Here is a 15,129-nt window from a genome sequence, read left to right on the forward strand (position 1 = left end):
AGGAGGATATTGAAGGGGATGATGATGATGAGGTCCTCGAAGGCGAGAATGCTGGCAATGAGGCCATCACACTGGCCAGATGAGGCAGGCGCACTCAGGAGGCCCTCATAGCCGCAAGACTCGTGGAGGATGATCACGAGATGCAGTGAGGACAGTCCTGACATCCTCACCTTGCACCTGTGAACATTTGACTCCTGTGTGGCTGATGGCAGCGCACATACCCTCAGTGCTCAGGCTCATGTCATGGAGACACAGTGGAGGCCCTAATAGTCACTAGATTCCAGGAGGATGATGACAACATGCAGTGAGGTCACCCCATAGATCTTCACATTCCCTCTGTGAATGTCTGACTCCTGTCAGGCTGACGGCAGCTCGCTTGCACTCTGTGATCAGGGTCATATCATGGAGACGCAGCTGTGAAACTATAAATGCATCTGATCCTTTGTCAGTCTTTAACACCTGATCCCTTCAGGAGCACAGCATCACCGGTCACAGATACTGTAGAGATGGGGGCCAGCCCCACCTCAAAGGTGCTGAGAGCACACAGAGAGAATGACGGAACTCTGCCCACGACATTCTGGCAGCAATGACAAGCACTGTCGGGGCACAGGCATCACTAATGTGTCCAGGGAGTGTGAAGCCGGACCATCACTTTGGTCTGAAGGTTGCACGCTGCACAGGGAAGAGGCCCTGAACTGAGACACCTGCTTTTATCTTGTGCAGGAACCAAGGTTTCACATCTGAGTGACACAAACACTGCTCATGAGAACAAGGAGCTATAGGCAAGGAGACATTCTTGGGAGTTTATTTACAATAGTGAACATCAAGTACAAGTGACTAATACCCATGTCCAGACTGTGCAACTACATCTTCTTAACGTTCCTAACCTTGCCACTACGCCTTGGTGCTCCCCTGACGTTCTCAGTGGAGGTGGAGGCAGCCTACTGACTGCTATGCCCTGTCTGTGATGACTTTAGCAGGCGTCCTCTGGAGGGCCAAGACTTGGAGGGCCCCGGCCTGCTTTCAGGGTCCTGCCGTGTGGCAGTGGCACTCTCCTTGAGCTGTGGAGCTGGAGCTGCTGGGGTCACAGGAAGAGGGGAGTCGGATGGGCTAGACACTCTCAGAGTCACCTCGGTGTATGGCCCCGGAGTGTGCACCTACTGATCCTCCTCCCTATGGGTTCCTAAGGGCCCGTAGCTGACTCCTAGAGGAGAAGGGGAAGCTGGAGTGAGATCAAGCTGCCCCGCACCCCTGTAGCATTGACACTGTCGAAGGCCAACTATGGCGTCAGTGATGGAGTTCAGCTTGCACAGCAGTGCAGGACTGATGTCCTGGGCCAAGGTCTCCATGACGGCTGCCATCCTCCCAGTGTTGGCCTCAGTGCGTTGGCATGCCGGCGCTATCACCTCAGCGTGAAGGCGGACGGACTCCTCCACCATGTCTTGCAATCTGAGGAGTTCAATGGACATCCCTTCCTGATGTTCCCAAGCTTGACTTTGTAGCTGTAACAACTGAGGTATGACCGAGTCCAGAGGCTTCTCATCTGACTCGGACTCAGCAGACTTCTTGCCTCCAGCAGTCCTCAGAGTACCGGAAACCTGGGAAGTCCTTGCCGCTACCTGCTGTGGATCAATCAGTGTGATGTGCTCACCAGATTGTGACCCCGAGGCTACTCTAGAACTAGGTCCCACCAAGGTGTGTGTCCCTGCACTGGTGGGGGGTGTGGGTGAGTGCTCTGATGCGTCTTCAATTAGTGTGTCATCAGATTCTTCTTCTGAAATGTCTTCGGGGCTTGAGTCGAGGGCCTGGCCTGTGGACCCCCTTGGCTGCTTCCCAGATGTGCCTGCGAAAGCAAGGAGAGATAATTAGTGCATGGCAGGGGACTGTGGAACAGGGGAATTCACTCACAGCATGGTTGTGTGATGGATGTTGCACTGCTGGACCCTCACTTAGTTGAGCAGCGCCAACCTCACCATCAGCACGGGAACGGTCCACGTCGTCGCCGGCCAGCTGGATGACTCTATTTTCAAACTCTGTGAGGACCTTAATGTCAGGCACTCCTCCGCCAGTCTGCGACCTCTCCCTTTCATTGTGTACCAGCTTGTACCACATGAAGATAGATGGAGAGAATGTAAACAGGACGCTTGCCAAGCCAGATGAGAAGGATGCCTGGTATGTGTGGGTGGTGAGTGGTGCCATGGATGGAATGGGGATACGGTCCACAGGGCAGATGAAGATGTGTGCGAGGGAGTGAATGGTGACCTTCCTTGAACTGGCAGTGAGTGAGATCCCTGTGGATGTGTGATGGGTTTGTGAGTGTGTGAGTTGAGAGTGATGAGAAGAGTGACTTACCCTGGCAGAACAGAGGAGATCATTCATCCGCTTTTGGCACTGGGTGGCTGTCCTCTTTTGCAGGGCGTTGGCACTGACCCCCGATGCCACTGCCTCCCATGATGGATTGGTGACCTTGCTTGCTGGTCTTCATCCAGATCGGGGGTAGGGGACTTCACGGCAGGCCTCCTCTGCATCCAGCGGGTGTCTGAGGGAGGCATCGCTAAGTATGGGGGCAGCATGTTTCTTCCCTTTGACAGCCATGACTTTGCACCTTCCAATCCCTTAGAGAGTGCAGCTCTGTGCAGGGGAACCCTTTCAATGTTACGCCCGGATTATTGAAAGCCTGGGATGACGGTAGGGTGGGCGAATCAGGGGCCGCCTCGTCAGCAGTCCAGTGTATTCCCCGGGAATGCATTACTAATGAGATGGGATGCGCCGGGAATGGGACGATACAGCCCGAAAACCCGGCATTGCGACCGTTGGGTAAAACGTCCATTTTCCTGCCCTCTACCTCACGTTGTGCAAATCTGGGACAATTCCGCCCACAGTCTGGAACACATTACACATTAGAATATTGACTTGGCTAAGGCAGCTAAGGCAACCAAATCTGCGAATTGTACCACAGCAACGTGTTAATGCCTTCCAGGGAGGGGGGCTAAGAAAACTGGTGGCAAAATGAGGAGAAAAAAAATTTATATCAACCTATGGGTTTAAACTGAAAACTAAAACACACTGCATTCTAAGGGCAGATATTTTTAATATCTTCATAAAGAAGGTAATGCTTGCTGGAAAGAAATCTGTTCACTTTCTACCCCCAAGTGGCAATATGATGTAATAACATTTCAGATCCTACCATGTCTGCATTATGGTAGTGGCTGATCTTGCCCAATTTCTGCAGGATTCATTTCAGTTGACCCCAGTTGATCAGAACATGTCCTTTCACAGCTGTCCAGCACAGGGATTCACACCTCAATGAGGATGAAATTCAACTTCGACTGGGGCTCAAAAGGGAAGGTTGCAGATCAACCACCAGTTATACACCCGACCTTGCCCCCTCACCCACCCACCCCCCCGATTTCCTTCCCATGGACTTCAATGCCGCTAGTCCCCAGTACTTTTCCCTAATTGTGAATTCATCATAAATGAGTTTGGATGGTTAATATCAAATGTTATTAAGTCATGGAGGGCGTGGGTACCAAGCCCAAGGCTGTCTCCACCCAAAATGTATCCACATACACTTTCAAGCAGGTGTCAATGAACAGCATTGAGGAGCAGGAAATCACTGCTCCAGTAGCTAACTTAGGTCTGTATAGCTCAGTGATGCAAGGGGGCAGAGTCTTTACAGAATCACAGAATTGTTACAGCGCAGAAGGAGACCATTCAGCCCATCATGACTCCGAATGAGCAATTCACTTATACTGCCATTCTCCCAGTAACCCTGCACATTCTTTCTTTTCAGGTAACAGTCTATCTCCCTTCTGAATGCTTCAATTGAACCTGCCTCCACCACACTCTCAGGCAGCGCATTCCAGAACTTAACCACACCCTTTGTGAAAAATTGTTTCCTCATCTCGCTTTCACTTCTTTTACTAATTACTTTAAATCTGTGCCCTCTCATTCTCGATCCTTTCACAAGTGGGAACAGATTTTCCCTATCTACTCTGTCCAGACCCCTCATGATTTTGAATACCTCTGTCAAATCTCCTCTCAGCCTTCTTTTACTCACTGTACTACAGAGCTGAGTTAACTATGCTTTAAATCCTCTGCACAATGTTTATATTTATTAAACAGGAAAGTTTTAAGGACATGAATCTCACTCTTCCATAATATCTAATCATCTTCAATGTGCTCACTTTGGGTATATTGCACTACACAAGTTGCTCACCTGATTTATACACACTTCTTAGGCAGGATAGTGAGGCATTTAATCTGGCACATTCCTCACTATTTGTTCCGTATTTCTTCACCGTTTCACATACTTCCTCATCGGTCATCTCTAACAGGGCTTCCAGAGTCAGCTGGTCAGGGGTTATGTCCTAAGGGTTTTAAGAGAAAGTTTAAATTATAAAGTGTATTGTATGCTCATGATGTTTTTAATACCCTTGTGCTGCACTTCACCTGTCAGTTTGAGAAACATTGCCTCTGTTTCACAGACACAAAATGGAAACCATTCATTCAGACTAATTAATTAGTCCATGCTGGTGTTTATCCTCGCCAAAAACTGTAATCCTAATCCAATGTACCCACCCTGTTCCCACATTCTTTTATTTCTCTTTTCCTCACCCACTAGTGTTGTCAAAATGTTAACTACTAGTTAACATGCTAACATATGGCTAATTGGAAACCCAGCAGTGGCTAATTGAACTCATGATTAGTATGTGATTACAACGTTCACAATCACAGGGTGTAAGCACATGCACTTCAACCTTTTTGTGCACTAGTGGTAAAATGGCAAGACAGGAAGCAGAGTGTGCTCAGTTATGATCATTGTGTGAGCTTTACTTCCTTTGTTATTGATTAACACTGAGGAAGCACTGGTTTTCAGCAGGATGGCAACACTGAGGTACTGTCATGTTTAACTAATCAGAAATGGAACAAAGCAAACTCAAGGCTCCAACAGGGCATGTCATGATAAAGGACTAGCAGCATCCAATCATGTGTGGATGGAGGGTGGGGTAGGATCTGGATAGAGAGGAATGGGGTCTGATTAGAGAATGGGGGTTGGGTCGGGATGGAGGGTGGGGTGAGGTCTGGATGGAGGAAGGGGGTTCCACTGTCAGATTGTGTGTCAACATTCTCAGAAATTGCACCAAGGAAGTGACAGTATGGCTCACACCTCCTGGGCATAAACCTCAAAGCTCCACTAAGTTGTTCCATGTCCGATAAGTTGAGGCCAGAACTATGAACTTTAGCATGAAAGAATGACTGCAAATTTCACATTAGTGTCAGATGTTCATTCAGTAATTATGCACATGCAGCATATTTACCAGTATTGTCTATAAAGCGTTCTCTGCTAATATTACAGTATGCACTAAAACAGTCTCACCCTAACTGCACCAGTACCTAGTCAGTGATGACTATTTAACCTATTTTTAAGCGTTGACATGGGAGTAGCTTTTCGATTGATCATGAATGAGGGTTTCAGCAGCAGATGAGCTGAGACAGTGGCAGAGTCAGCTGATGTTACAGAGGTAGAAATAGGCAGTCTTAGTGACGGTGCGGATATGTGGTTGGAAACTAATTTCAGCGTCAAATATTATTGCCAGGTTGCGAACAGCCTGGTTCAGGCTCAAACAGTTGCCAGGGTGAGGGATGGAGTTGATGCCTATAGAACTGAGTTGATGGCGGCGACCAAAGGCAATGCCAGTGTTAAGAGAGGTGGTAGAGCTGGGTGTCATCAGTGTGCATGTGGAAACTGACAGTGATTTCAGGTGATGTCACTGAGCAGCAGCATGTAAATGAGTAATCTCCTCAAAGGGCTGTGGATCCTGGGACAATTAGAGCTTTCATGACTGAGATGACTAGGTTTCTGTTGAGGAAGGTAATCAAGGAATATGGAGCTATGACAGGTAAATGGGGCTGAAGCTCAGATCAGCCATGGTCTGACTGAATGGCCGAGCAGACTCGAGTGGTTGAAGCCTATTCCTGTGTCTATGTTCCTTGAGGAGTGCTGAAATCAGGAAAAAAGGGTTCCGGACACAAAGAGAAGACTTGGAAAGGGGGCAATACAAAATCAGCGCCTCGTTATTGTTTGCAGTAGAATTGTAATGTTCCAGATTCAAAACCAACAATGTGCGCTTTCAAGCAAAAATGAATTTTCTAAAGAGGTTGTCCTCATTGTGGCTATAGAAGTGGGTTATATTATAGAGAAACAATGGATCTACCGTTAAGTAAAAATTCTTAAACCAAAACGTCAAGAAATAGATTGCGAACAGATCATTCTCCAGGTCAGACAGTGCAGTTTTCAGATTAATACTGCCCTCTGCTGGATAAAGTAATATTTCAGATGAGAAATGGGCACCTGAATTATACGAAAAAGCCAAATGTTATGAGTAACTATGAATAATAAGATAAATGTTCCAGTGCCAAGAACTGTACCTCTATAAATCTGTCACCAATTCGGAATTAATTAGTTTTAAATACTGCTGTAAATTGCAAAAACTAAATATATTGTTAGGATATAAAAGAGCAGCAACCCGAGGCTCTGAGCAGCAGCAGCGAGAGGTGGGACCATAGGTAACAGGGAAGAGAAACAAAGCAACACTAGAGCAGCAGTAGGCCATTTGGCCCTTTGAATCTGCTCCACCATTCAATAAGATCACGGGGAGCTGTGGCTCAGTTCATAGCACCCTTGCCTTTGAATCAGAGGGTTGTGGGTTCATGTCCCACTCCTGGAAACCAAGAACTGTGATTGTACTCGAAAGAGTTGCAATCTCTGACTGCTGATAACTCAAAAGAAAAAAAAAATTCAATAAGATCACGGCTGATCTGGTTGTGGTCTCAACTCCACTTTCCTGTCTGCCCCCCCCATAACCCTTGACTCCCTTGTCTATCAAAAATCCATCTATTTCTACCTAGAATAAAGTCAATGACGCAGCCTCCACTGCTTTCTAGGGAAGACCATTCCACATACTAACCACTCTTTGAGAGAAAAATAATTCTCCTCATCTCAGACTTAAAAGGGACACCCATATTCTTAAACTGTGTCCCCTAGTTCTCATCTTCCCCACAAGTGGAAACATCCTCCCGGTATCTACCATATCAAGTCCTCTCAGGATCTTAGGTGTTTCAATAAGACCATCTCTCATTCTTCTAAACTCCAATGGGTAAAGGCCCAACCTGTTTAACCTTTCTTCACAGGATAAGCCCTTCATCCCTGGAATGAGTCGAGTGAAGCTTCTCGGAACTGCTTCTAACGCAATTATATCTTTTTTCAAATAAGGAGATCAAAACTGTACACAGTATTGCAGATGTGGTCTCACCAATGCCCTGTACAGCCGCAGTAAAACTTCCCTACTTTTATATTCTATTCCCCTTGCATTAAACAGCAACATTCCATTTGCCTTTCTAAATACTTGCTGTACTGCACACTAACTTTTTGTGCTTCATATACCAGGATACCCAGATCCCTCTGTACCACTTAGTTCTGCAATCTCTCTCCATTAATAGCATACCGCTTTGCTATTCTTCCTGCCAAAGTGGGTAAGTTCACATTTTCCCGAATTATATTCAATCTGTCAAATTTTTGCCCATATTGTCTACACCCTTTTGCAGACTCTCTACCTCCTCTTGACAACTTACTTTCCTGCCTATCTTAATGTCATTGGCAAAGAAACCAAAAACAAGGAGAAAAATCAAGGAGGATACAGGTAGGTGATTGGTTGGTGAGCATTACAGTTTATTTCTTTGTATGCCGGAGCTAGGACAGTTGTATAAACTAAGAGCTGGGGAACTATATCTCTTATTTCATTAAATCCAAGAGCCTGGTAATAAGAAGCATGGACCTGAAGGAGCATGGTGGTGTGGTGTGGGGGCGGGGTGGGGGGAGAGTAGAGCTGTAGAGCGGCAGAGCCAAGAGAAAGCCAGGGAGCGAGGTAAAAAAATGCTAAGTAATGTCAGCGCAAGTGAAGGTGCTGACTGCTGAGTAGCAGGTGAGTTTTTTTTAATAAGCCTTTAGTTTATTACTGTTAACTTTAATTCATCTGATAAATTGAGACATGGCAGAGCATTTCAGCCCCATGCAGTGTACATCCTAACTCACTGTGGGAACTCCAGGACACTTCTCATGTCCTAGACAACCAAGTGTGCAGGAAATATCATCAAGTTGGAGCAGCCTAAACTCCGGGTTTCGGAGCTTAAGCAGCAACTAGGTGCATCCATGAGGCTCAGAGTTATGTGGACAGCATGCTTCTGGATGTGGTCATACCGCAGCTTAAGGATGTGAAGGCAGAGAGAGAATGGGTGACCACCAGGCAGTCAAGCAGGGCCAGGTAAGTAGTGGAGGGGTCCCATGTGTGCATCTCACTCTCTAACCGGTATTCAGTTTGGAATACTTTGAGGACAATGATTCCTCTGGGGAATACAAGTACAGCCATGGGTGGCTCAGCTGCACAAGGGTAGAGGAGCAAGGTCAGGAAAGCAATAGTGATAGGAGAGTCTATAGTTAAGGGAACAGGTAGGTGTTTCTGCAGCCGCAGGCATGACTCCAAGGCGGTATGTTGCCAGGGTCAAAGATGTTACTGACCAGCTTAGAACATACTGAAGGAGTGGGGTGAACAATCGGACGTCATGGTCTATATTGGTACCAATGGCCTAGGTAAAAAAAGGGATGAAGTCTTGCAGGCATATTTTAGGGAGCTAGGAAAGGAATTAAAAAGTAGGATCTCAAAGGTGGTAATCTCTGGATTATTCCCAGTGCCACATGCTACTGAGTACAGAAATAGGTGGACAGTACAGCTGAATACGCAGCTGGAGAGATGGTGTAGGAGGGAGGGCTTTGGATCCTAAGAGCACTGGGATATTTGGGGAAGGTGGAATCTATACAAGCTACACAGGTTGCACCTCAACAGAGTTGGGATCAATATCCTGGCTGGGAGATTTTCTAGTGCTGTTGGGGAGTGTTTAAACCAAATTGGCAGTGGAGTGGAACCTGAGTGTAGATTTAGGAGAAAGAGAAGCTGGAAATAGAAAGAAAATTAGGAGGGAAGGTTGCGAAAACAAAGGCTTCAAATTAGACAACAAAAGAATTGTTGAGTGACTAGTGTTAAGTACTTCAATACAAAGAGTCTAATGAATAAGACAGGGACCTGAGGGCACAGGTAAGTAATTGGAAGTATGATATTATAGCAATTACTGAAACATGGCTTAAAGAAGGGCAGGAATGGCAGCTCAACATTCCTGGTTTTTGGGTTTTCAGAGGGGATGGGAGGGGTGTCACAATATTGGTTGGACAAATGATATGCTAGAAGGAGCATCAAATGAGGGTTGAACTAAGAAACAAAAAAGGGGTAATCGCACTGCTGAGACTATAGACCCACAAACAGTCAGAGGAAGACAGAAGAGCAAATATGCAGGCAAATTGCTGAAAAGTGCAGAGACGAAAGGGCAGTGATAGTAGGAAGTTTCAATGACATTAATATTGCTGCTGCAGCAGCTTGTAGCTACTCCTGTCATGGTATGTCACACTAATACTTACTGGGATAAATTCAGTTTAAAAGATATTGAGGGTGAAGAATTCTTAAACTGCATTCAGAACTTTTTTTAGTCATTACATAGCAAGCCTAACAAGAGAAAGGGCATTTCTGGACTATTAGCTTTAGGGAATGAAGCTGGGCAGGTGGAAGAGGTATCAGTAGGACAGCATTTTGGTGGTCCTGATCATCATTCAGTTAGACTAATGAGTAGCAATGGAAAAGGATAAAGAAATATCAAGAAACGCCAATGTTCTAAGCTGAAATGAGATTTGCCAAAGATGGACTGGGAGCAGCTATTTGAAGGTAGGGCAATGGGAGGCATTCACAGAGATAGAGAGGTTTCAGAACAAAAGGAAAAGGGTGGAATCAAAAACCAGACCCTACCACCTGCCTCTCCGGATGTCAACAAATAGGATAAGGCAAAGAAGGAAAATATGCCAGGAACCAGGAGTGCAATACTGCAGAAAACCTAGAGAAATATAGAAACCACAGGGGTGAAATTAAAAAGGAAATTAGGGAAGCAAAGAGAGGGCATGAAAAAATACTGGCAAGTAAAATCAAGGAAAACCCAAAGATGTTTTATAAATACATAAAAAGCAAGAGTATAATTAAGGAAAGAGTAGGGCCAACTAGAGACCAAGAAGGCAACTTGAGCATGACAGTGGAAGACATGGGCATGGTTCTTAATGAGCACTTTGGGCAGAATTTTTCCCTCATCAGGTGGGCTCGGCAGGGGCAAGCGGGAGTGGTAGGGAAGCCGCCCGCCGCCCGCGATCGGACCGCGACCCCAATTTCATGCTGGCAGGCCAATTAAGGCCCGCCCAGCGTGAAATGTGTGCTGCATCACTGCCTGTGTGGGGGGGGAAGGAGGGCGAGAGCGTGGCTGCGTGCAGTGAAAGCTCCCTGAGGCTCAGAGCTGCCTCGGGGAGCTGAAGGTTTAAAAAATTAAAAATGAAGAATTTTGAAATGTTAAAAAACATGTCCTCTCAAGCGACTCTGTCACATGAGCAGGGACATGTTATGAATGAAATTTAAACATTTTTATTTAATTTTTATTTGCTGTTGGAAACCTCATCCCGCCCGTGGATGAGGTTTCCTAAAAAATCCAAAGGCCACTCGGCTTTTTCGCCTGCCCGCCAACCGTAAGGTTGGAAGGCCAGCTAAAAATGGAACTTAATTATTACTTTAATGGCCTTAATCGACCTTTTAATTGTCGGCAGGCGTGCTGCTGACTCCCGCGCACGCCCGCCGACCGAAATATCTCGCGATGATGTCGGGATGCTCGCCCGAAGTCATCGCGCATCATTTTACGCTCGTTCGGGTGGGGCATGCGCGTGCCCAATGAGCGAAAAATTCTGGCCTTTGTGCCTATTTTCACAAAAGAGAGTGACAAAGTAGACATTGTGCTCAAGGAGGAAGAGTATGAAATATTGGATGGAATAAACCGCATGGGAGGAAATAATAAGGTGTTTTGCATCCTTGAAAGTGCATAAATCACCAAGCCTGGATGAAGTGTATCTCAGACTTCTAAGGGAATCAAGGGGAGAAATAGTAGAAACTCTAGCCATCATTTTCCAATCCTTTCTGGCTGCATGACTGGTGCTGGAGCACCAGAGGACTGCTAACATTGTCCTGTTGTTTAAAAAGGGAGGAAGGGATAATCCGAATAATTACAGGTCAGTCATCCTAGACTCAGTGGTGAGAAATTGTGAGATAAAATTCTCAAAGACAATATATATCATCACTTAGAGAGGCACAGAATAATCGAGGGCAGTCAACATAAATTTGTTAAGGTAAGGTTGTGTCTGACTAGTTTGATTGAACCTTTTGAGGAGACAATAAGTGGTAGGGGGGCGGCGGTGGCTGTGGCTAGGTTCTTGGCAAGTTTCCATGTGGCACTCTTCTAGAAAATTAAAAGCTTAAGGGATTCAAAGGAAAGTGGCAAGTTGGATTCAAAATTGGCTCAATGGCAGGTAGCAAAGGGTTATGGTCCATGGGTCTATGGATTTTGTGATTGGAAGGCTGTTTCTAGTGGGGTTTTACAGGGCTCAGTTATGGGGTCCCCAGTTGTTAATGGTATTTATCTATAATTTTGACTTGCATGTAACGGGCATAATTAAGAACTGTGCAGATGATACCAAATATTGGCCATTGGTTAATGTTTCGTGGTGTGGTAGGGGTTTAGGCAGGGTTTGGGGATTGTCTAGCCTCCCAAAAGTATGCTGCTCGAGTCCATAGACTTTTTAATGAGAACTTTTTATTTACAGCAAGTAGTTGGACCTACATGCAAGGTGAGAGCTTCTGCTCTCTTCAAGATCTCTCTTACTTCATAGTGATGTGATCTGACATAATTATTGCATCAGCATCATGTATGCTTCTGATGTTAACCCTTTACTCTACAGCTGACAATGAGAAAGAAAGCTGTAGACTTCAGGAAGATGGTCAGGTGGGCGAAAAAGTAGCAAATGGACCTCAATCTCAAGAAGTGCAAGGTAATGCATTTGGGGAAGGCAACAAGGTGAAGGAATACACAATAAATGGTAACATTCTGAGAAATATAGAAGAACAGAGGGACTTTGAAATGAGTGTCTACAGATCCCTCAGGTAGACAAGGTGGTCAAGAAGGCACACAAAGATATCTTCCTTTATTAGCTGAGGCCTAGAGTAAAAGGGCAGGGAGGCTGTGCTAGAACAATATAAAACACTAGTTAGATAGCAGCTAGAGTACTACATACAGTTCAGGTCACAACATAAGAGGAATGATGTGATTGCACTAGAGTGGATACATAAGAGATTTATGAGGATGCTGCCAGGAATAGAGAATGTTCGCTATGAGGAAAGATTGGATAGGCTGGTGTTGTTTTCTTTGGAAGAGAGGAGGCTGAGGGGAATATCTAAAACTATGAGGGGCCTAGATAGAGTGGATAGGAAGGATTTACTTTTCTGTGAGCTGGGAGGCCAATAACAAGGGGCATAGATTTAAAGTAATTTGTAGAAGGATTAGAGGGGAGTTGAGGAGAATTTGTTTTCACTCAGGAAGTGATGGGAATCTGAATCTCATTGCCTGAAAGAGGAATAGAGGCCAAAACCAACACCGCATTTAAAATATACTTAGGCACTTGAGGTGCCATAAACTACAAGGCTACGAGCCGAGAGCTGGACAGTGCCATTAAACTGGATAGCTCTTTTTTGGCCAGCAAAGATACGATGGACTGAATGGCCTCCTTTTGTGTCGTATATCTTTCTATTTTTTTCTATTGGACCAGCAATGTCTCAAGTTCTATCAATGGCCTGTGCTGAGTTCGTTGATTTTGGCCAGTTCAACAGTGCAATAGAAAGAAGGGTATTTATATATTGCATAGTCACTGTTGCAATGTGGGAAACCCAGCAGCTAATTTGGGCATACAATGATCCCACAAACAAGAATAAGCCAACGGTCAGATAATCTATTTTTGCGATTTTGGTTGAAGGATAAATATACTTGGCCAGGACATCGGGAAAAACCCCCCTTCTGTTTTTCAAAATGTGCCACGGGGTCATTTACATCCACCCAAGAAAGCAGACACGGATTCAGTCTAACATGCCATTCAAAAGACTGAACCTCAGGATAGTGCAGCACTCCCTCAGTACTGCACTGGAGTGTTGGCCTAGATTTTATGGTTAGATTTAAGCCCATAACCTTTGATTCAGAGACAAGAGTGCTGTCAACTGAGCCACAACTGACAATAGCTTCAGCGCCCCATGTAAGAGAAGGGCAAGTCTGCTGGACTTCCTGTCCCTGTTTGGAGGTCTAGCAATTGTCTTGCTGGGGCCTCAAGAAAATGTTCAGTTTGGGGCGTTCAGACATACTGATGAGTTGCACAAAGGCTCAAGCAGTGGGGCTTAGCCTTGCACAAATCGCAGTGGGGAAGCCGCAGCAAGACTGCATGATATGCAATGCATTGGAACTCACCCTCTCAAGTCCTAATGGCAAATTGCTGCCCCTAGCCAGAGAACTCTGCTGGAAATACATGTCTGTGGACATCAGGTGAGAAGTGGATCACAATCAGCCACGATGGCCCCACAAGTAAAGAGTTCAATGACACTCACTGTCAAGACTCCAACTTGATTAATGCTCACAGACACTAATACAAAAGCAAAATACTGCGGATGCTGGGAATATCAGCAAGTCCGACAGCATTTGTGGAGACAGAAAGAGAGTTAACAGGTAGATTTTTCACTCAGTTGACCTGCAGATAGTGGGTGGGTCAGGAAGTCAGGAGAACTCAACATTCGCAATTCACCCCACGCTTTGATATCGCTGTTCCCCAGCTGAAGGTCCAACCTAACAGAGAGCTGAGCCCTCAGTTGGGAAGAGCTGGTCACTGTTAGTCATGCAACACCTACCCTTTCATCTCGTTCCTTCCTACTGTACAAGGCCCCAAACAGGTAAAACAGCGATTTGCTTGTACTTCTTTCAATATAGAACACTGGGTTTTTTTGCTCGCGATGCAGTCTCCTCTACACTGCTGAGACCAACCACAGATTGGGTGATTGCTTTGAGAACACTTCTATTCAGCCCACAAGCTTGACCCTGAGCTTCTGGTCGCTTGTAATTTTAATTCTCCACCCTGCTCCCACTTTGGCCTCTCTGTCTTTAGCCCTCTGCACTGTTCTAATGAAGGTCAATGTAAGTTTGAGGAACAGCATCTCAACTTTTGATTATGCACTTTATAGCCTTCCGGACTCAAAATTGAGTTCAACAATTTCAGATCATCTGACCTCATCCTTTTTTTTTGTTTTTGGATCTCAGCTATTGATAATGATTCTGTTTTTCCACCTATACCTCTTCTAAACATATATTTAGCTCTGTTATTTGTGCTATTATCTTTCCCTTTTACCATGTTCTGTCATCCCTTTCGTCGTTTAATCCCTCCTGCCTTCCACCCTATCACAGACGCTCCACTTTTGCTCTTTCTGTCCCGCTTCCCACTTTCCCTACGTGTTTAAAACCTGTTATAATTCTAAGCTTTCCCAGTTGATGAAAGGTCATTGGCCTGAAACGTTAACTCTGTTTCTCTCTCTACAGATGCTACCAGACCTGCTGGGTATTTCCAGAATTTTCTGTTCTTATTATGGTCAGAAGCAGTTGTATAGAGGCAATGTTTCTGGCCTAGCAACCTGAAGGTTGTGAGTTCAAGTTGCACCATAGCAAAATTAAATTCAATATTTCTGGGTCAGTATAAAATGACTGGATTGCTCATGCCCTTCATGGTGGAATGTATCACCCCTACCTTATCTGGTCTACATCAGACTCCAGTCCCATGTTATGTGGTTGACTCTTAAGCCAATTGAGATCCCATTCAGAAAAGTTCCCATGGCAACTGTAACTCCATTAAGGAATCTACAGATGAGGAAGGAATCGGGACAAGATTGACTGAAAAAAAAAATGAATCTAAAGTTTGGGTGACAACCACTGGAACAGTTTTTCTAGCTCTCTGCCAGATGTAGGAGAGGTTCAGGGAAATGAGGACAGATTAACAGGACGATCATTCCCACACTATGAAGTTTGCAACCTTCTAAGAACTGTGTGGAGCAGTAAACAAGATTCCAATGTCACCTA

General features: G+C 45.3%; 1 protein-coding gene across 1 annotated transcript in view; it reads right to left on the bottom strand.

The window, feature by feature from the left end:
• Positions 1-15,129, bottom strand: part of LOC144688002 (kinase suppressor of Ras 2-like) — a 206,054-nt gene that overhangs the window by 108,621 nt on the left and 82,304 nt on the right. Inside the window, exon 3 of the mRNA XM_078554657.1 lies at positions 4,220-4,370. Within this exon, the coding sequence (XP_078410783.1) occupies positions 4,220-4,370 (151 nt within the window). The remainder of the gene's footprint in view (positions 1-4,219; positions 4,371-15,129) is intronic.

This window comes from Cetorhinus maximus, chromosome 12 (assembly GCF_964194155.1).
Source record: "Cetorhinus maximus chromosome 12, sCetMax3.hap1.1, whole genome shotgun sequence".
In the NCBI taxonomy this organism is placed as follows: Eukaryota; Metazoa; Chordata; class Chondrichthyes; order Lamniformes; family Cetorhinidae; genus Cetorhinus; species Cetorhinus maximus.